The 23,230-nt window shown below is 40.4% G+C and overlaps 2 protein-coding genes across 2 annotated transcripts in view; both read left to right on the forward strand.

The window, feature by feature from the left end:
• The first annotated feature begins 12,212 nt into the window (after positions 1 to 12,212).
• Positions 12,213 to 23,230, forward strand: part of POC1B (POC1 centriolar protein B) — a 45,516-nt gene continuing 34,498 nt past the window's right edge. Inside the window, exons 1-5 of the mRNA XM_058022506.1 lie at positions 12,213 to 12,263; positions 12,497 to 12,581; positions 20,421 to 20,592; positions 21,365 to 21,544; positions 22,746 to 22,853. Of these exons, the coding sequence (XP_057878489.1) occupies positions 12,249 to 12,263; positions 12,497 to 12,581; positions 20,421 to 20,592; positions 21,365 to 21,544; positions 22,746 to 22,853 (560 nt within the window). The 5' untranslated portion in view covers positions 12,213 to 12,248. The remainder of the gene's footprint in view (positions 12,264 to 12,496; positions 12,582 to 20,420; positions 20,593 to 21,364; positions 21,545 to 22,745; positions 22,854 to 23,230) is intronic.
• Positions 12,877 to 15,084, forward strand: GALNT4 (polypeptide N-acetylgalactosaminyltransferase 4). The gene has a single exon (XM_058022505.1). The coding sequence runs from the start codon at positions 13,070 to 13,072 to the stop codon at positions 14,819 to 14,821; it is 1,752 nt and encodes a 583-aa protein (XP_057878488.1). The 5' UTR covers positions 12,877 to 13,069; the 3' UTR covers positions 14,822 to 15,084.

Consider the following 23,230-nt stretch of genomic DNA (forward strand, 5'->3'; position numbering starts at 1 on the left):
TTGGAACATAAACTCAGTTCTACACTGAGCGGCTTAAAATGTGGTTTAGAGTGGCTTAAAATGGGGTTTCCTGGGTGGGATGTCTGCTATAACTGTACATGTTAGGACACCTCATATTGGCTCTGAAGGAGGGCTGAAAACAGTAACTAATATAAGAAGACTTTTTTTTTTTTTCCGTATTGGCCTTAATAGGAAGAGGAAAATGCTGCATCATGGAGTAGTCTGGAAACAAATGCCTTAATGCTAAATAAGTGGGTAAATGCAGAGGTCTACAGCAAGTACCAGCAGCCAAAATATATGAAATAACATACTCAAAGGCTTTCTTAGAATAACAGCAAATTTTCCAATGTGTCTTGAAGTCAGCAAGCAAAGGTAATATTCATGGAAGTATAACTTGTGTATATTGAGTATTGGAAAGTGATTCCAAAGGCCTGATAAGTTTAATTTCTACTGCCAGTAGTTCTAGCCTCTGCAGAGCTGTAGAAAAATCCAGATCATAGTTAGCATTACATAGATTAAAGTAGAATATCTTAATGTCTGTACTACTTTTCTAATGCAAATACTTGGTTTTGAAGAGTTGCTGGTTTTTTCCACCTGCACCCTCTCCCCCAGCAGTGCATTTCTTCTGATCTTACAGATTTCAAGCCCTCACTGAAGTACCTTAACTATTTGGATGAGCCTGGCCAGCTTTAATTTATCTCCAGATTGATTAGGCCTGTTTATTCAGGACCATGTCATGAGAAATTCTGGGCCAGAATAAAGACCCTTATAGCTGTTCCTGCCAATCTTCTCCCCTGAACTGTGTCCAGAAATACCTAGCCACCTTCCTCAGGAGGTTGCAGCATCCATCAAGGAGATATGACTTAGTTTTTAAACAGAAGCCTCCTACAGGTAGTCCTTGTCCTTTGTGCTCAAAGATGAGGGCTTGCTAAGAAAATGATGGGATGGGTTTAGACAACTGAGAAAAGACAGCATGTAAAAGGTAGCACACTAGATTTTTTTACTACTGTTACGTACACTTAATTTAGAGGTTTTTTTACAAAATTTATACAATTAGCAGTTTGAAAAGGGTACCTTGGCTTGCCCCAAATAGAAGACAGTGGGAATTTAAACTTGGAAAAATAACTAACAGGAGTATTTCAGGGAGTTAACAGCTTTTGGAGGAAGTGTGCATTCTGGAGTACTGGAACATCATCACATTCTGGTGTAATGGCAAGTGTCAATCCAAACATGAAGCAGCAGTTGCTCACTGAAATGGAAGTGTGCATTCTGGATCCCTTTGAGCCCTTGCACATGTAGCAGTATCTAACTATTCTGAGCATCTTCACTGGCTTTCCTAGGCTGCCTCTTTTGCAGGGCATGAAGCTGAATTATGCTGAAAGACTGTAAGTATGATCTTACAGAAAACTTTTCAATGTCTTCCTCCTTGGCAAAGGAGGCCTCCTTGGCCTTGGTGTCACTCTATGGCAACTGCTCAGGCACAGAATGAATACTGGCTTTTCCTGTTTTAAAGCTCTCAGTCTCTTGTAGAGAATTAGGGTGTGCTTTGTGTGAAAAGCCTCCCAAAGCTTTTGATTTAAGATATAATAAAAACCACAAAGCCAGTCTACAAATAAACCCTGGAAGATATGTTTGTTATCTTCAACAATTTCAGTATTACAAATACAGAATTTAACTTTCTCAGTTTTTCACAAGTTGGTTGCTCTGATGGCTGCTGGGTACAAAGCATCTTCAGTTATGACCTAAGGTTGTTGCAAGATCTGAAGGTAAGCCTGTATTTGGCAGATATTTGTGGGGAAATACATAGCTTATTTTGAATGCTGTGCTGGCAGCTTCTGCATAGTGTTTTGTGCTATGTATTTTAGGAGAGAATCTGCAAAATGAACAATTTACAAAATTCAGATCCATGCAATAGGACCTGTAAAAGGATAGATAAGTGGCACCGAATGCTTGAAATAGGAAATTCTTCAAACTGATATTTTGGTAGAAACCAGGATTTTTCTTTGGACAACACTGCATTAGAGATGGGAAGATTTCTCTTTAATCACTTGCCATGTATTGGCCATTAATGTTCTGATCAGTGCATCAATTTAATTCATTGAGGACCATCATTCAAAAAGCATTCTAATAAACAAGTGTTTTTAAATAAAAAGAAAACTCTGGAGAAGGTACTTTTTTGTCATATTTTAATTTCCCTAAAAGATGAGTCATTCTTAGCTTCCTTCCTTTTGCCAAATCAACTAGGCTCTGCTGAAATAAATCTAGCAGTATATAGGCATAAATTACAACTTGGTAACTCCTTCCTGTCTTCCCCTTTCCAGTCTGCCAAGGATGATTATAGGGAATCAGTGAAGGACAGATGGGGTAGGATGTGCAGTTGTGGATTTGTCTCTTTTATCATATTTCTATCTTGCCTTTTGATCCTCTCTTCTGCTTTTCTTCTTCAAGTTCTCACCCATTCTCAGTAAATTTTGGGAGTACTTTTTATATGGTAGCATCCTTTGGTGCTGTAGCCCAGAGCAACTCATAGCTCTTTCAACATGATCTGTGGAAAGAACTGGCTTTGGAAAAATAAAGAATGAAAGAGAGACAGACAGCTTTTTTTTTTCCCAATTAGAAACAAAAGACAGTATGAGTTTCATTATGAAATTTTTAAGCCCAAAAGAATTTGCAGGCCAAATATCACCAGAATGGCTTGGCTAGTTACTTAGCCCATAAAAGATTCAGAACACAGCTGAATTGATGCCCTTATAAGAAATTAGTTTCTGATTTTTCCAGTCAGTCAAAAGTGACAGCACGTGAAAATGCCTGAACACAAGAAAACACACAGAGAGGTTAGGGAGTCTTCATCCTTGGACACACTCAGAACTCAGCTAGACACAGCCCTGAGCAGCCTGCTGTAGCTGATGCTGCTTTTAGCAGAGGTTTGGAAAAGATAACCTGCAGAGGTCCTTGCCAAACTCAGTAATTCTCTGATCCTGAAATTCTTGAGCTGGAGGTGTAATTCTATTGGGTTTCTTCATTATCCTCATCGACGTTATTTCCTTACATAGATGGAATTCAACAAAGACATCAGTCATTGGAACAATCAAACCTAAAGCAAAGCAAGGAAGCAACTGATTATTTTCTTTCTCTTATCTTAAACTGACCTGACCAAAAGGCTTGCTGATATTTGCCTGTTTTAATGCTTACTGTGGTAGCAGAGCTTGGATCACATCTGCTCCAGTAAATCTTCTTGAATCATGACTGGCACTCTGTAGTTCATAGGAAAGCCCACAGATTGTAACATGACCTATAGAAAGCTGAAGACCTGTGGAAATCAGCTTCTCTTCAAGGAGAGGATTTCTCAATTTGTTATTTGCCTCTTTCAGGTGTAGAAAGAAAAAAAAAAATTAGCTGTTTCTAAAGGAAGTTAAACTCCAGCTTATTTGAAGATTTGTGTGGTTTCATGTTTTTAATCATAGAAGGCTATAATTTACCTGGAATTGAGAAGCTAACTTTTCTCCTTATCTTAGTTCATGGAGTGGTGGTGTTACAGGCTTTTATCTAATTGAGCAAAGTACAGGTGAAATTAAATGAAATGCCAAATCAGTTCTGATCTTGCACAAAATGCTGCCTTCTTCTGCCTAGAGTTGCAGAAAAATTTTGCTACACCTAAAGAATCTAGTGTTGTATCAGAATTGGATTCTCTTTTTATTGGCTCTCACATAATTGTCTATAAAACTTTAATGCTAATGTAAGAAGGCATTATGGAACTGCCATTCTGATCTTAAAAAATGTTGCAATACAAAAAAGTTTCAGAGTCCATGCATAACCTGCATTGTAAAACCAGAGGGCTGGCTGATCAAATGTCATAGTAATGAGATGATTCAACCCAAAATTTGACATTCTAACATTTGAAAAAATAGCTGAGTTTCTGCAAAACAGAAACATGGTCTTTTTTTGCTAGATATAACACATTCCTTTTGAAACTAAAACACGTTTAAAACAAGTATGTTTAGAGGATGTGGGGGAGTGCCTACAACATTAACTTCCAATATGCTGTATAATGGCTCTCTACCTTAAAGGTGCAGAAATCTTTATAATTTTCATCTGTGGAGTCAATATATCGAAGCATGTTTCATTTCAAAAGTCTTAATGACTCAATAAAAGATAACTCTACAGCAGGAGGTTAAAAGTATTCTGAATTGCCATTTTTAAGGAGCTTGGGATGATGCCCAGCCAATTCTGTAGTCATGTCAGTACTTGAATAGTTATTATGGCTTTAAATCTTACTGACTTCAGTCTTTTTCAAAAGGGCCATAAACAGTCCAAGTCTGAATATCAACTGAATGATCAAGTGTCAGCTTGATACCAATTAACACAATCAGCATTTTACATATTTGAATGAAGTGCTACAGGCTTTTTGATCACTGGATGAGGAGTGCGAGCTGATAAAATACCACTTGAGAAAATTATTTTCCATTGGTTTTCTTTATTACTGTTCCCAAAGGCAATCTGCACAACCAATAGACCCTTCAGTGTTTGTTTCCCAAGGTCATGCTTCATCTCTGACAATCATTGTCAAAAAGACTGAAATACTGGGACACACTCGTGCATGCTATCATATACCCAGTTTGGAACATTGCACTTGGAACCAATCCAAGTCCAACAGTTAAGCCATAGATAGCTATTTCCAAACTGACTACATCTGAGATATTGCCAAAAAATCCCAGAAGTGCTCCCGTGGCTTTCTTGCTTTGTTTTAGTCTTGCAAGTCTTGATGATTTTGCTGTAACTCAGAGAAATCAGGCCTCAGTGGAAACTTCATGGAAAAAATTATTCATGTACTAAGCACCCTAATAAAATTATACAGCTCAAGTGTTATGCTCTGGTGTTATGAAATGAAAGGGCTTAGCCATTTCTAAGAAGGAAATGTGTTATTTTTCTGTTCATGCCTGTTGGTCTACCATCTCTAAGCTTTTGAACAAGCTTTGCCACCTGCCAAGGAGGATCTGGTGTTGAGGATTTCTTTTGCTCTCCCAGCAGGGAGTGTCAACAAGTTCAACTTATAAGTACCTGTACAGTCAGCCTTGTCAGCTATCAGCAAAACTGTAGCTTTTATAAGCAAACTGCTCCACCTCATTGCAGGGATGTGATTGGGTCAAACTGCTCCTTTCACAGAATGGAGGTGCTCTGTGTGATGCTGGCCCAGGTTACCACTGCTCTCTTCCTGCAGCGTTCCCTCTGTTTCATTTCAACAGCTCCTGTGACAGTGTGGTGAACCACACCGGAACCATTTCTGGGCAAACTGCTGCTGCAGGCTGCTGGGCTGGGCTGGGCTGGGGTTCTCTGCTCAGCAGCAGCTCAGCACAGACCTGCTCCCCCCGGGACTCCTGCTGCCCAGCTCAGGGAAATAACAACCAAGGCACTGTGCATGAAGGAAGTAGGAACTGAAAGGGGAGAGTGGAAGGAAACATATGAGCAATGAGAAGGTTTCTGAAAACTTTTGGGGAAGAAAAGCAGGGTAACAGGATAGGAGTAAGAAGAGCAGAAAACATGAATATACAAGTCAAAAAGCTTGTGTTTTAAAGAAGATTTATCCAGCTTAAGGCAGTAATGTCAGGAGCACTACAAATTAAGCCCTCTACTTATGCTAGAGTATTTCAGTCACTTTTTGATAAAAACAGTTAATGTTCTGTGATACAACAGAATGCTGTTAACTCCTCAGGAAGCTGAGGGCTTTTTTGGAAAACTTGTTCTAATGAGAAAATTGTGGGCATTTTTCCTTGCTTCATTTTGTACTGCTAAGCAGATGCCGCCTTCTGCTTCATCCCACTCTGATACCACTCCATTTTTCTCTCTGCATCAGCCACACAAGTAACAGTCAAGAAAAAATCTACATGATAGCAGCAGGAAGCATCTGTGGCAGTCCGTCATGTTGCGGGTTTGCCAACTGTCGTGCTGGGAAGTTCTTTCTCCCCAAGCACCCAGTGCTGCAACAGAAAAAAAAAGGAAGCAAAAAAAAGAAGAGTACAGATGGAAGGATTTCTTGTCCAGAACAAGTCCCTGCCCTACTCTGGTAAAGTAGTGATGAACGCAGATGTGATTGGTAATGTTGTCTCTCATATCTCCTCTGCAACCATCCTGAAATGAAGCAGCTGCCACTGCTGCCTGAGTCCTGTCCCACAGGATGGGTAGCTAACCTAAGAGAATCAGTCTCCTAGTTCTTCTGAACACACTAACAGAAGTCTGGTTCAGCCCTGGCAAAATAAACCGGCTGCTTAGACACATGCCACAAAGCGGCAGCAGAGGAGAGAGCAGTGACATTTCTAAATCAGCACCCAAGTGGTCATTTCAAAGTGGTCATTTCTGGACCGCTCATGAGATACAGAGTCAAGGATCCTTTTAGAGGATGCATGGGGGGTGTGGAGCTGGGAGACTTGCACTATGACATGGCAAAACAAATGCATAGAGCACAGCCTCTGCTAAGCACCTGGAGTCTCTGGTGGGTCAGACCTCACCCTTCAGAAAGCAATTAGCAGAAGAAATTAACATCAAGGATGTTGTAGCTGAGGTTGTTCAAGAACCATTAGGTTCCTTATTTTTCAGTAATTGTGGCATATTGTTTTTCCTCACCTGTTTTTGTAATTACAATTGTTATCATTTGTCTTACTTTGTACCTGGCAGTTGCAGACATTGGTTTCAAGCACTTATTTTAGCTTTACTGCTATTGGAAGACTGCTGCACTCTAAAGAAACTAATTTTATGGAGGATTATAGAAAAATCAGAAACAGGATTAATGTCTAGCTCACAATTCTTATTTCTGCACTCCAAGAAATTGCTAGTGTGCTTCCAGGGAATACTTACCCCTGCAAATTATATATAACTAAAATTCTGAGTTATAAGGGTTTTTTTTTTTAAGGCCACTTGCTAAAATTACCTATAAACATGCTTAATATAGTTCCACTTCGACAATTACAATTTTTCCTGAAAATTTAGGTGAGTTCTGATATCAAGAGCTCATTTTTCTAGTTAGATTTCTTATTCTAGATTCCTCGTTCATGTTTATTCTATTCCCTAGATCATTCTCCTTTAGGTGAAATGTTCCCTTCTAGTACATACCTAAAGAGTTACTTTACCAAACCAGGCATCTCCATACAATTCCCCAGTTTTCATTGATTCACCTTTGCAGCTAACATCCATGTTACAGCAGATGAATGATCCTGTTAGAAGATGTACTAAGTGAAGATGCCCTAAATCATTCTGTATAGCATCTTCTGAAGCATTAATAAATTTGTACTAACCTTTGCTATGTTGTATTAAATTCTTCTAAAATTGATCTAGCTCTCACAGACTCAGTAAGACACAGGAATAGTAATAGATTTTTAAGTGAACATTACTAAGCAAATTGCTAAAGCAAATTTATTCCAATACATTGAATTTTGCAACATGACAATTTCAGGTATTGTATGGCAAAGAGACACCAAACTACATATCTATTTAGGAAAAAACTGCTTGACTTATTTTTAGAAAAGCTGGATGAAAGTGCATTGAAATAAAAACGTATTTACCGACATACTCATGTTACTGGCAAAACAGCAACACAGGAAACCTTACTGGTATTGATCATCCATTAAAACATTCAGGGGGAAAAAAAAGGAAGGTGTTCTTTAAATTTGAAATTGCATATGGGTATTCAACCACATAGCAATGCTACTGATATAAAACACCATGATAAGATTATCCCAGAAAATTTCATAGTAAAATCTGTTCAATTATCCAAAACCAATTAGTGTCTACAAATTTTCTGAGATTCAAATAATGCACGTACATTATAGAGGGCAAGAGTTATAGTCTGGCATTTAAGGTAACACTAAGAGATTTAAATGCACCTCAACACATGCTGCATATTGGTCTGTCAATGTTTTTATTGTGCTGTTTGGGTAAAAAGGGAGGAACATTATGGGATGTAATCCCTATAGTCATTATGAAGATATGCATCTTATACACAAAACTATCTAAGGAAGAAACAAAAAATGACTTTTGGATAACACATATATAAATGTGTTTATACAAATTCTAATGTCTTTAGGTTCTTTGGCAGAGTAATTGTCACTCTCAACTTCTAATCCAGACGGTTGTTTTAAAGTGCTGGTCTTAAATTATGCAGTTTTCTTTCACATGTGTTTCCCTTCAGGCATCAGTAATAAGAGAGAAATTCTCTTATCCATCCTTCTGTACAAATACAATCCCTACACTGAAAAAAGAAAAATCTCAAACATCTATCTGCATCAATAGACTACTCAGCATTTTTGCTGAGTAGTCTATTGATGCAGCATCTCCTCTGGACCTGCTACAACAGGTCCATGTCCTAGAGTTGGAGGCAGAACTCCAGGAGGGATCTCATGAGAGCAGAGCAGACAGGGAGAGTCACCCCTCTCAATCCAGTAGTCACGTTACCTTTGATGCAGCCCAGGATACATTTGGCTTTCTGGGCTGGAAGTGCACATTGCTGGGTGATGTCCAGCTTCTCATCCATTGGTATTCCCAGCACCTTCTCCACTGTTTTCAATCCATTAATCCCTCAGTGTACATTGACACTGTGCATTGCCTCAGGCCAGGTGCAGAACAATTTTAAACTTCATGATGTTTGTACATGCCAATTCCTCATGCCTGTCAAGGTCGTCTGGTGCCCCCTGATGCAGTGTCTCTGTCATAGGCAGCCATGAGATTAGCTGGGCATGACTTGCTCTTGGCAAAGCCATGTCGGCTGTCTCTAATCACCTTCATACAACCACCCCTCATAGGCTTTCCATAACTTCCAGCAGGACTTGCTCCATGATCTCGTTGGGCACAAAGGTGAGGCTGATTGGTCAGCAGTTCCCAGGGTCTGGGTGTGATAATCCCTTCCCTCCAGTGCCTGAGATAGTCGCAGGTAGTCACTGTCACTCCAGTCACTGAATGGCAGTGACTTTTCAAACATGATGGAGACATGGCTCTGCCATTACAGCTGCCAATTCCCTCAGAACCCCAGGAGGTTTCTTAGACTAAAAGTAACATCATAAGTATTCCAAATCATCCTTGAATTTCAAATTGTTATGTACCTACTTGATACTCTTTTCTTTCCCATTCTCTTCCTGCCATTGGCAGAAAGACTTCAATGGGATTTTGATAAGAAAATTTCAACAGAAGCCAAAACTCAACACTACTCCACAAGTCATTTCACAGATTTAATATTTATTTTCATAACCATTTTGCTGGAGGAGAAAAAATGTAGGATCAGAGGACAGAAAGAAAGATCATAAGGTATAATGGTTCTATGACACCAAGACAGCCTGCAATTAAATATTTGTGCCCTTGAACTACATTCTCTTCCTGCATGTAGGTGGATGAATCCCCACGTGGTGGAATAACACCATGCTGGCAAAGCAGATCTCACACTCCCCTCTAGTGACAGAGCATGACCTCCTGAGGCCTCTCGGCAGCCTGGACTGCTCTGCTGCTAACACTGCTACTCCCAACAGGAGCCCACAGAACTACAGCTGGGGCTCTTAGTCTTGTTTTAAAGTAGGGTTAACACTAAGTTAAAATACCTCATTTTACATGAAAGAAATTCTGGTGGGCTACTATATTGCTAGTATATTTGCCCCTTATGCTCATGTATTGTTTTACATCAATTATTATTATGAAACCATATGTAATTAGTGTAATTAATGTGTGCATTGCAGCATTCATGCACCGAGGTTATCATGTCTGTCCACGTGTCCTTGAATTCTATACATCCTTTTACTAATTCTTTTCCTGCAGTGACCATGCAGTCAGCACAAGCTGGAATTACCATCTTAAAGTGTTCTTCTCTAGATACAGTTTTTGTTTGGACATATTCTACCTTAACACAGTGCCTGAGAAAAAACCAACTCCATAGCTGCTGAAACAGCAGCCTGCTGACACATGATGCTTGGAACACATTTTCTGAGGCACCATTTATCATTGTCATCACAGTGCACAACAACTTATTACAGTAAATTGCTCCTGCATATCACAATCCTAAAAAGACAATGCCAGCTCATAATTGTGTTATTAGGAGATTACAATAATCTTTAAATAATTTCAAAAATAAAATCTATATGTACTAATGAGGGAACATAATCATCATAAAAACTATTACCTGCCAGCTTTATAACTACAGTCACTCTAGCTAATTACATGTCTGCAGTAAAGGAATACTTTGCTTCCTACGTGCATTTGGGAATCCTCAAAGCACTCTCAGCTGAGGAGAAACAGCAAGAAATAGATTAACTTTGTAAACCCCACAATTTGAGAAACACTCATCTATCCATTTGTAGAAAGAGAGATGCTACCCTCCTTATCTCCAAAATCACAGTCCTTCCTTTGCTTTATGCCTATCACCTGGCAATTTATAGTCCAGGAGTTCTGTGAGCAGGTAGAGATTCCAGTTTATTGTGAGCATACCAAAATTAGTAAAATATACTGACCTGCTGGAAGCATAGCAGCTCTAAAGAAAGCAAATGGAAAGGATTCAGCAGGACTGGGAACTGTCATTCAGCTCAGTTTCCAAAAAAGTAACATGTTTCTGACCACTGGGTTTTAAGCAGCTTCCAGAACAGATCCAAACCTGAAAACACAAAGTACAAGAAATACTGAAAGCACGCAGCACACAATTAAAGCAGCAGAGATTGTACTTTCTCCCATTCAGGAGATGAGAAGATGCAGAATAAATTAAGATCACACAAAGTTTAGTAGTAGCCCAGAGGGATAGAATCTAAATGTAGTCTCCCTGATGAGATACATCATTCACAGCTGAAAAAAACCTGGCAGAAAGAAGATAGTTGAAAAAAAGTTGAGAAAGGCTGGAAGACTTTAATAATGGTGAAGAGGTCAATTTAAGTTTAACTAGTTAACTTACTGTTCCTGCAGTGGGGTAGAGTGCAGAGCATTTAAGTCTTCTCATTACTAACTTTTTTAAATGCTACATTTTGCTTTGTGATCTAAATAATAGTGACTAAAACAAAAGGATTGGAGGGTGAGCTGTGTGGAAGGAAAAAAATGCAAAACCAAACAAAACTCCACCAATAAGCCAAACCAAAACCAAATAATGGCAAAAAAGCTGTAGCTTTTGCTAGGTCCAAGTTAAAGTTAATATGTCTCGTCCCACCACTTATATTTATGAAAAGTGTTCATATGGTGAAGTCAAAATGGCAAGTTATCAGCCTACATGACCTCACTGTAAGGACTGCTAGTAGATTTTCATGGAAACTTCCTTATATACTTGTGATAGTCCTACTTTTTTCACCACTTCCAAAGTTATTATTTTAAATGCGCATTTCACAGTTAAACACAATTTATTTGGAACTGTCCTATAAGTGACAATTCTTATACGTTGGCCTAATTACTGACCTGATTCTGTAAATCTAAAAGTTTAATGTCAGAACGCCCAGTAACAGACTGGATTTAAAACAGAAGGGAAGGGTAATTGCAGTATGAGTTACTCCTTCAGGAACACTGGCCACTGGCGGATCGAGTGACAGCTTTGACATCGCGGCCATTCCTTTGCGAATTGCTGCCAACCATGTCTTTACTAGCAGAGCTATGGAGCCGTACTTTTCCGGCGAGGCTGGTTCCCTCACCTAGGTAATGAACATTCACAGCACTGCTATCACCAACGGTGCAGCACTGCGCTTTTCCTAATTTTTGTTTAACATCGGTGTAGTTTGCTAGAGCACTAAAGGTCTGTTAAAAGACCACTCTGCATGATACAGACGCGAGTGCCAATTTGGAAATCTAGAAAGTCCGACCGAAATAAGAAACTAAAGAAGACAAGAGGCCAAACTACCTAAGGCAGCTTAAAACAAAATCAGTCCGAGGTTTTAAACACAGCTGTCCTGCACGAATTTGGAAGTCACAAAATCGACGTAACGCTAGCGGAGCGTTCCACCTATGTCTGCGGCTCCGCCGCACCGTGCCCCGCACTGAGAGCTCTGAGGGCGCCCGCAGCCCCGAAGCCGCCGTGTCCCGGCCCGGCCCGGGGGGTTCAGCCCTGCCCGCCCGCTCCGCGCGGAGCCGGGGCCGCCGGGGCGCTGCGGCTTTAAGGGCGCCCCGCGCCCGCGGTGCGGCCCCGCCCCGCGCAGCGCGCGCGCGCATGGGCGGATGGGGCTCCGCGCTCTTGGCGCGGCGCATGAATCCGGGGCTCGGCAGGCCGCGCCCGGGGCGCGGGGCTCTCACGGGCCGCTCCCCCCGCTCCGCCCATGGCCTCCCCGCTGGTAAGGGCTCGGCCCCGGCAGCCCGGACGGCCGGCAGGCGAGCCTCGGCCGGCGGGTGTCACCCGGCGCCGAGAGCCGCCCGGCCGCGGCTGCCGCCCCCGCCGGTGGCGACGCTCCGGACGCCGGGACTGCGGCTCCCGCCGCGCGCGGGGCGTTAGCGGCCCCTGAGGGGCGGGGGAGGGCGAGCGCGGCCGCCCCCGCCCGCAGGCTGACGCTGCGCACCCTCTCCCCAGGAGGACCCCGTCCTGATCCGGCGTTTCCGCGGCCACACGGCGGCGGTGACGGGCGTCGCCTTCGACGCGAACGCGGCGGAGCTGGGTGAGTGCTGGGCCGGGCGCCGTTTGCTTTCCGGGCGGGGCAGCCCGCTCCCTCCTCCCTCTTTCCCTCCCCGGAGCCGCCGGGCCGTTCCGGGCGCAGGTCCGGGCGCGGAGGCGGGGCGGGCTCCCGCGCCTTCGGGCGGGCTAAGCAGTCTCTTCCCCTTCCTTAAGCGACAACTTTTTGAGCAAACCACAAGGCTGGAGGAGGGGTTTGTCCCGCGGAGAGAGAGGAGGAGGAGGAGGAAGTAAGTGAGGGGAGCGCCGAGGCCGGAGGGGCAGGGGCTGCTCCGTGCCTCCGCCGCCGCCCCTCTCCCCCGCGGTCCCCCTGGAATCTGCCGGGCCCACCGCGGAGGGCTGGCTGCAAACTCTGCCGGCGTCCCGAGCCCGAGGCTGGGAGTGCCTGCAGCCCCATCCTCCCTGGGGCGTGGGGAGAGCCGGCAGGAGTTCACGGACCTTTCTCTGCCAAGGAGCTGCTTTTAACTATTTAAGATGAGGATTCGTCTGGCGAGAAGATGGACGTGGATCCGCAAAAGCTGCCTGTTCCTGGGCTTCTTAATGATCGCTTACTTTGTGGTCGAGCTGTCCGTTTCTTCCTTCGGTGCTTCCCTCGCCGGCAAGAGCATCACTAAAGGGAAATGGGAGAGGCGCTTTTCTGACAGAGCAGAAAAAGCTGTCGATTTGGCTCGTCCAGTTTATGACAAACCCCCACCCGATCCTTATGCTCCAGGAGAATGGGGTAAACCCTTTCGCCCCCAGCTGAGTCCTGAGGAGCAGAAACAGGAAGAAGAGCTGATTGAGAAGTATGCAATAAATATTTATTTAAGTGATAAAATTTCTCTCCACCGGCACATTGAAGATAATCGACTGAGTGGTTGTAAAACTAAATCTTACAACTACAGAAGACTGCCCACAACATCTGTTATAATTGCTTTCTACAATGAAGCCTGGTCAACACTGCTGCGGACGATACATAGTGTTCTTGAAACATCACCCTCGGTGCTTCTGAAAGAAATTATACTGGTGGATGACCTGAGTGATAAAATGTATTTGAAGGCTGAACTCGAAAAATACATAAGCAGTCTGAAAAGAGTTCGCTTGATAAGAACCAACAAACGAGAAGGATTGGTTCGTGCACGCTTGATTGGCGCTACCTTTGCTACAGGTGATGTTCTCACATTCCTGGATTGTCACTGTGAATGTGTTTCCGGCTGGCTGGAACCACTGCTCGAGAGGATTGCTGAGAATGAGACTGTTATTGTTTGTCCTGTCATTGACACCATTGACTGGAAAACATTTGAGTACTACATGCAAACGGCAGAGCCCATGATTGGGGGCTTTGACTGGCGGCTGACATTCCAGTGGCACTCGGTGCCCAAACATGAACGTCTCAGGCGCAAGTCGGAAACCGACCCCATCAGATCCCCAACCATGGCTGGTGGCTTGTTTGCTGTCAGCAAGAAGTATTTTGAGTACCTGGGAACCTATGATACAGGAATGGATGTTTGGGGAGGGGAGAACTTAGAATTATCGTTTAGGGTTTGGCAGTGTGGAGGCATGTTGGAAATTCATCCGTGCTCCCACGTGGGCCATGTGTTTCCAAAGCGTGCACCCTATGCTAGACCAAATTTCCTTCAGAACACGGCACGTGCTGCTGAGGTGTGGATGGATGAGTTCAAAGATCACTTTTACAACAGAAATCCTTCAGCAAGGAAAGAAAACTATGGAGACATTTCTGAAAGAAAGATTCTTAGGGAGCGTTTGAAATGCAAGAGTTTTCACTGGTACTTAAAAAACATATTTGCTGAGTTGCATGTACCAGAAGATCGTCCTGGCTGGCACGGCGCTATCCGCAGCACAGGAATACCTTCAGAGTGCCTTGACTATGTCTTACAGGAGCATAATCCTACTGGCTCTCACCTGTCTCTCTTTGGCTGTCATGGTCAGGGAGGCAACCAATTTTTTGAATATACATCAAATCAGGAGATTAGATTTAACTCTGTAACTGAGCTATGTGCTGAAGTCCCTGAGCGTGAAGACTTCATAGGTATGAGGAGCTGCCCAAAAGATGGATCTCCTGTCCCAGAAATTATTATCTGGCACTTCAAAGAAGATGGGACTATTTATCATCCTCATTCGGGGAAGTGCCTTACTGCTTATCGCACAACTGAGGGGCACGCTGATGTGCAAATGAGAACTTGTAGTGCTGGAGATAAAAATCAGATTTGGAAATTTGAGAAATAATCACTACTGGTAGTATGAATCGGATGGACTGTGATCTTCAAGCTTTGAATGGAACGTGTGAACAGAGAGCAATGTTTGATTGAATACCTTGAAATGTTTTCACATCTCTCTGTGGTGGTGTAGAAACTGTCTACTATGATGAACTGTATGGAAAGCAAAAGTAAATAGTGCGGTCCGGTTTCTAAAACATGGATTAGAACATCTAATGCCTTTATTTTTGTAAAATTTTGGTCCATTATTACTTTTCTCAGTCTTGATTATAAAACAGAGGGTTCTGAGGGGACTGAAGCGGGATTTTTTTAATCTTAAAATTATGCAATAATTCAGTGAGATAATGTTCTGTGTAAACAAAAAATTTTTACTTACAGAAGTAAAAGTTAAGGTTCTTGCAGTGGTACTCGCTGACTGTGTTACAGATACATTATAAAATATGTATCTAACACCCTAAGTAATGCTACAGTAGCATGTGATTGAATGGGCATTGATGTGGAAAGTTGAATGCAAGCCTTGTAATGGTCTGCATTTTTCTGGGAATGTACATGCTGTTAAGGGTACTATATTCTACAGAAGAATAGGAAGTTTATTTACTAGAAGGGCTTTGGCACTGCTTTGCAGTCTTGTACCTATTGTAAAAATCTTACCCCATGGGGCTTAGTCAGGAGCTCTCATGCATTTAGAGGAGAGCATGGTAGCAGTGGAACCAAGGACATGCTGATCCCAGAAATGGAAGAAATAGGGTTGGCTACAAATAAGAATTTTGTTTAAAGGCAATGGAGAAGGAAAGGAATCACAAAATTGCCTTAGCTACTGCTGTTTTTCAGCTATATATTTAATGTATACATTGTTTCTGTGTAAGCTTTTCCATGTTCAGCTCCACATCTTAGAGACACAAAAGTTGTGTGATCTAGACCATGTATGGGTTTTTCGTTGTTGTTGTTTTTTTTTTTTATTTTATTTGGTCTGTCAGCAGGCTAGAGAAAGGTAACAGAAGAACATTTGGGCTGTTTTATTTTGCTTTTTGTGTTTTGGCAACAGCTGGCATGGGTCAGCCCTAGGAAGAGTTTTGAAATAATACAGCATAAGTTGCCTGTTTCTAGTCAAAACAGTACCACTGGAGACCTTGGGTAAGACTGGGAAGCTGAAGCTTCTGACATGAAGGGAGTTGAGAAGACAAAGGAGAACACTAAGATTTGTTGGTGATACAAATAATTACTTGTTTAGAATGTTTTGTTTTTTCTGTTATGCTGAGTTTTTGAAGAATACTGATTCTCGAATAGTGTCTCTTAGTGTCCCTAATCTGTTTTGATAGTGCTTATAGATGGTAGTCATGATAGATATATTGTGTACTTGAAAAAAATCTTGCATTACTATCTGTATTTTAGTTTCGTAAGATTTAAGTTGAACACTTTTCTTAGTGTGTTGGGCATTCCAGCTGTTTTTATTACTCTCACTGAAGTGATAAATGTTCTTCAGTAGCCGTAGTGCAGTAAGTCTTTACATGGGGCTGGTAGGTAGAAACTTAAGCTAGTGAGCATTAGTTATCTGGATACTTGAGGAATGTAGTGGATGTGCACTTACTACAGGTGTTAGCAGGTAGAAGGGTTGAAAAGGGATAAGTGGGACCTGATATAGTTGAAGTTTTCCAAAAATAAAGTAAGAGTAAGTTATAACATATTCTTAAATTGTAGTGACTTGAAGGCTTTGAGAGGTTTGGGTGGAAGCAGGTTAACACAGAAGATGAACAGAAGAAAACTTGGAGCTTGGAATGCAGCATTGAGTCATGCTAAAAATGCTTGCCACTGTGTGGCGTGGATTCTTTTAAGACTTTAATTTATTTTTAGGCAGTTACTTGCAATTTGGCTTTTTTTCTCTTTTTTATTTTCCTTTTCCCCCTAAGCTGAGTTTTTGTTGTTGATGTTTTTTTTGTTTGTTTGTTTGTTAAAAAAAAGGGAACTTTTTACTACATAAGGGAAGCATTCCTGAAAAATTGCATTCCACTTTGCAGCAGGAATTCTTTTGTGTACCTGCAAGTTATGAACCATTTATCAAATTTGAAAAGACAGCCAGTCGTTATGTACTGGGGCAATAAATTATATAAAGTATGTGCTTTTGTGAAAACTGTAGGCTGCTTTTCTGTAGGCTGTTACATTCAATAGAAGTGACAGGGAAAACGCCTAGGTTCTCTTATGTGCAGATCATAAATAGTGTGTGCAATGCATGTTTCTTCAGATGAAAGTAATTAAATGATATGAATACAGACTATGCAAATTTTATACAGTTAATTTTTTAGCACTTGGCAGAAACTATTTTTTGTGTAAAGAAGTACCTTCAAGTTAAACCTGACATTAAAAGTGTTCCTTATCTATTTAAGCAATAATTATAAGTGAATCTGCCTCTGAGTTTGAAAAGTTATTTGCCCTATGTATCTGAACCCTTCCTCCTCCCCATGACCTCCCTTTCTATGTTTGGAGTTATTTAGAAACAAACTGGGGAGAACAAAAAAACATTAAATTAAATTACCTGTCGCTAAAAAAAGAACAAAAATTTAAAACCTTCCCAATGGGAATAAAAAACGTGAATAAAAGGAGGAGGGGCAAGAGAGAGAAAGAAAGAAGGAAAAAACAAACAACACCTCACTATTTCAATACTCCTATCCAATTATTTTTCAGTATGTAGAGATTTCTGGAAAATCTGAAAATCTGAATAGTTTTCTATTCTGTTAGACTTTGAAAATTTGGTGAATGCTTGTACATATTTTAAACTACTGATTCTAAGTGACTTAAAAAAATTGAATGTAAACTTTACACTGAATAAATGTGGAGGGCTTTGGGATTTCTTTTGAAAAAATAAAATCCAGAAAATTAAATGTTGACTAGTGTGCTGATTCCTCTCAGTTCTTTTCCTCTTTTGTACATGCATACAGAATGCAACAAAAACTGCCAATAATTTGAATTTATGGGAGTTATTAAAAGTTCTTCATATTTTATCCAATGTGCTTAGAATTCTAGACTGGCTTTTTTGACAGAGGTTAAATTAATAATATTTTTTCTCCAAGTAGGAAATCTTGCAATTAATGGTAAAATGTGTTTGCATTGTGAGGTTGTACTGTATCATTGAGAGCTGCAGGGTTCCTGCAAAGTGTGGGGGTTTGTTGGCAGTGGTAGGGTTTGAATAGTCACACACCCATCATTTGCACTGTATTCCATCTGCCCTGTAATTCTTGCACTGAGTGATTAATTATATTGGAGATGCTTCAGTGTTTTCAGAGATATACATCGAGCTGTTAAAGCCTGTCTGAGTTAGTCTCTTTTGATCTTTGCACAACTTTCTTAGTCACCACTTCGTTATTGTGGAAAGTGAGAGTGAAATGGTAATTCTGTATTACAGCAACTTGTGTTCATATATTTGTGTGTGTGTATATAAAAATGTATGCCATCAATAGTCACAGTTCATAAATTGAACTTTGTTTCATTGCAAATACCATAAAATCTTTTTTATGGCATATGTGAAGCTTAGGTATCTGCTTACACACCTCTTTGCTGTAGATCTTTCAACTTGGTCTTTGCATAAGGCCAAGTCTTTATTTTTGGTGTTCAGTTCTGTAGTGACTCATCAGCAGAAAAGCAAATTATCCAGTGATGTGTTTGCTATATGTAGGTGTGTACAGAAGCATTGATGTTTAAAGAGGAAAAGGCACTCAGGTTATAAAGTGGAGTAAGTTGTATATTGGAGCCAGCTCATTGTGGATTTTCAGTTTTCTAAATTTTAGTTATATTTTGCAGTTGATCATAGAAAGGGCAAATTGTCTTTCACGTCTAAACATGGTTCTGGTTACGTCATGTATTCTCTGAGGAGCACCAGGCCGATTTGTGCTGTGGCGCATCCTGAGAAATTTCTTCTGGACTTTCTGTGCTTTTTTTTTGTTTCTGATCCAATATTTAAGCATTGCATAGGTGGCAGGGAGTCCAGAGGAAAAATGAGGATGATTGTCACGGATGTCCCACAGGAAGGAGAACTTCAGATCACTACTTGTGCCTCATTTACCTTGGGACAGCCCATCTATCAGACAGCAAGCTACAAGAAACCAGGCTCTGAATGAATGGTGCTGTCGTCTTTCTGAGAATATTTCCCTCAGTTTTTAGAACTGAAAGCTGATACTGCACAGCATTCATGCAGTTCATAAGGTTCCACAGGTATTTGGTAGTTCATCAATGATTTGTTTTAGAAGCCATCAGTCTTGTCTGTTTCACATTTCCAGCCCTATGCCTTCAAATTCTATTTTAGCTTATGTTTCACTTTTTCCTTTTAGTTTTACTCCACTGTAGATCACTTTTCAGAATCAAAGGGGAAAAGGATTCTTTCAAGTACAATTAGAAAAACCCTGCTGTAAAACAGGGTTTTGAAAAGTTGAAGTGGGGGAAAAATAACTTGTATTTCTTTGTCAAATATAGGCCTGTTGATATGGGCATAGGGATAGTCTGGTCGCACATCTTTTAGCAGAAGCTAGTCTTTAAGGAATAAAAACAGCATCTTTGTAGCAAATTTATAAAGGGAATTTATTAGTTAATATTTAATAGTCTAATATGCTAATATTATGTTTGAGGTTTGCCTTGACATGTGTTAATAAGGAAACTGAATTTCTTTGTGCTATGTTGGTGCTTGAAAGAAACTGGGAAGAGAAAACCCGTCTTCATATACTCTTCCAGCTTCTGGAGGCCCCTGTTCTTCCTCTCCCTTCTTTTCTCTACTGGGGAATTTGACAACTGAGGGATGGGAGTGTGAATACCTTGTTTTTATTTATGTCTATGTACTTGACATTTAGCAGAGATGAAGATGGTGGGGATGTAAGAAAACCACATGTACCACTTTAATTCAACTGCTTATTATCTTTGTTTCTTATAGTTTCCTGAAAATTATCAACCTCTGGTGAAAGTTAGGTTTGCCTTTTTGACTGCAGATAGTATAGTTCACCTGTAAAGTGACTGCAAAAAACCCACCCTCAAGCATGCTCTATTTTCAGACTGACAACTTTATGTTCTCTTTTGAACTAGACAAATGTTAGTTATAAAATTGATACTTAAATAGGATTATAGAATTATCATACATCAATATTGTCACTCAAGTGTTAGAAGTCATGTCTTCACTTTAAGTTGGCGTTTTTTTTTTTGGAGTTGAACACTTGATACTTGAAACAAATTCTATCTCAGAGATCAAAATGAGATTACTGAAGAATTTGCCTATTGTTCTTAGGATTTCGTAAAACCAAATCTGGATTCATACTCATGTGCATGATGTTTGGCCTTGAATGTTTTGCTCTGTGTCATCAAAGTACTTGTAAACCAGTTGGCTTAGTATGTGAGAGAGCTACCTGTTGAGAATTATCCTTTACTTCTCCCATTCTTGTGGCATCCTTCTGAAAGCCTGGTGTTGCCACTACTTGCTACCAGGCTTCTGCTTAGGCTAAGTATCCCTTAAAGCCTAATCACTCCTCCCTCCTGCAATACCCGTTAAGTTCTCTGGTGAATCCAAATCCATAGTTGTTAGCTCTGACTTTCATGGAAGCAGTGAGCAGGCCCCTAATGCCTTTCACTTCTTGCAGTTACCTGCTCTGTGGACAGCCTGCTCATACTGTGGAAGCTGAGGACGCCGTGCAGCGCCTACAGATTTTCAGGGCATGCGGAAGCGGTGACAAGTGTAGAGTTCTCTCCAGATGGGCGGGTGCTGGCTTCAGCTTCTCAGGATCACACAGTCAGGCTATGGATTCCTTGCATGTGAGTATAACTGAGCAGTGCTGGATATGTGTTTCATTATTGAGCAGTGTGAGTATGCGAGGCTTTACTCAAAAAAGTTTCCTTTTCCTTCCCACATGCCTGGGCTTTGACAGAAACAGAGACTGGGGACCACAAGCAAAACAGTTCTTTACTGTATTACTTTGTTCTTTTCTGAATATTCTGTAGTTTCAAAAGAAAAATATAACAACTGAGAGGTCACAATTTCATGTGTGTAGAACTATGCTTTGTAATATTTCTCTGGCTTAAAGATGATATTTTAACAAGGATTGCATGACTGTACTTCATTTTGGGGAGACAAGTGTTGAAGAGAACAATAGTTTTTTTTTTGGGGAAAAAAATACTTGACTTGCTTTATCAGACTGTTCTTGCGTAGTAGTAATTATGAGTAATTCAGTATGATCTTAGACTGATGTTACTTGAACTTCCAAGCGTTTTATAGATTACTGTATAAAAAATTCTCTTTCCAATACTAATGCTAATGAGACTAAAGGCCAATGATGCTACTGAATTTCATTGTTCTGTAAAACTGGTCATGTTAAATGCAACTTAAGGAATGTTATTCTAATAATATTTAAATAAGTAAAATATAATGGTGCCATTAAGATTTGGCTTCTGTATATTGCTTTTTCATTTGAGTAAGATTATAAAAATGCCAACATTGAGTTTTATGGGGATTGAAGCTCTTTAATATAACTGTGATTTTTGACTTGGTATTTGGGGTTTTGTTTCCTTTTCTTTGCTCCCCCCTTAGTTATGGAGAATCATCAGTACTGAAAGGTCATACAGCCCCTGTTCGGAGTGTGAGCTTCTCCCATGATGGCTACTCTGTAGTTTCAGCATCCAATGATAAATTAATAAAAATATGGAGTGTTTGCTCTCAGCGCCTTTTGTTTACCCTATTCCAACACACTGGTTGGGTTTGCTGTGCCAAGTAAGTGTTTTTTTTATTCTCTTGGTAAAGTAGAATTCCTAACAAAGGGGATTTTGTATCCCAGGGTAGAAATAAGAGAAGAAACATCTGTGAATGACAAGCAACGATCTCTCACCAGTAATTCAATTTTAATAAAGGAATCTTATGTGCACAAGTTTTGTGTAGACTTAGCTGAAGTATGAAAGCTTGCTCTGTGTTAATATGTGAACATACTAAATCAGTTACTGTCTTCATTCTACTACATTAAAGGACAAATGGGGTCTTCTGTATTTATTTTTAGTCAGTGTGCTGTCTTTCTCCAGTTTTGTTTGGTTTTTTGTTGTATTATTTCCCAGCACTCATGTCTAGATTTATCTATGCGTTGTAGGGGTTTTCTCAAGTATTCTTGGAATCATAGTGGCATTAAAGAATGGTCATGAACCAGATGAGTTAAGCTTACGTAATTGGAAAAGGTAAAAGAAATGGCCTTTGGACTGCAAGTTAGGATTCATACTCTTTAAAGACAGGACAGCTTCTCAAAGGCAAGAAAATATTGTTTGCTATCTTTTTAAAAAAATTTTCCTTTCCTCCATATTAATGGAAAATCTGCAGCTAAGAGGCCTGATATAAGAGAAAGGAAAGTTCTAGGAAATCACATTTGAAAGTTCTTGAACAGTTTTTCAGTGTCATTGTGCAGTTGCTCAGTAAGTGAAATAATAATGCTTGAGGAAGTTATGGACAAATCAGTTTTCCTCTTTTAAAACCTGGTCTGCTAGTCTAGGAATAATTGTGAATTCTTTGCCTGCTATTTTTAAGTTTAGAAAGAACTCAGAGAACATAAATATAGGTTAACATTGAACACAAGATTCTACTGTATCCTCTGTGTCTTCTTACCTATAGTTTTCTTTACTAATCACTTAGTCATCTGTAGTGACATCCTTAGGTTGCTGATACCTTCCCCTCAACCCCCTCTCTTCCTCTTGCTTATGGCTCTGTTTGTAATTGTAGTTCCTTATGAAATGGGCCAAAGTGGAATAGGGAAGAAGCTTTTCAGTTTTATTAGTCCGTGAGAAATACCAGAAGTTCAAATGTCCTTTAAGTGCTATGCATCCTTATTTCAAACAGGCTTCCTTGGTTCTGGTGTTTTGTTACTTATGTCTCTAATGCTAATTAATATAGGCAGAATCAGTTCTTAAGTAATGTATAGACTTGTGTGTTCCAGATTTTCGCCTGATGGAAGAATAATAGCATCTTGTGGTGAGGACAAATCTATTAAACTCTGGGATGCAAGAAATAAAATTTGCATTAATACCTTCTCAGATTATGAAGGGTAAGTTTTACTAGAAAAAAGGAGAAATGTAATAGTGTAATTTTACTGGCATTAATTTAATATTCTGTGCTTTTAACATCTATATATGTTAAATCTGAAAACAGATCAGACTTCTACAACCCATGTCAACTAAAATAATTCATATAATGTTTTTCTAAAGAGGTTAACTGGCTGCACTTATACAGCTGTTTTCCAGCAATCAAGAGATAATCTAAACAGAAGTAAGATTATTCTTGGATTTTGGAATCTTTCCATGTTTTCCCTCAATTTTGGTAATGCTATTTGATATTGGATGCTTCAATAAGAAGAAAGCTTGAAGACTTTTCTGCCTGTTGATGAAAACAGTATTTTGTTACTTTCAGTAACACTTGCAGTGA

Source organism: Melospiza georgiana, chromosome 4, assembly GCF_028018845.1.
Source record: "Melospiza georgiana isolate bMelGeo1 chromosome 4, bMelGeo1.pri, whole genome shotgun sequence".
Lineage (NCBI taxonomy): Eukaryota > Metazoa > Chordata > Aves > Passeriformes > Passerellidae > Melospiza > Melospiza georgiana.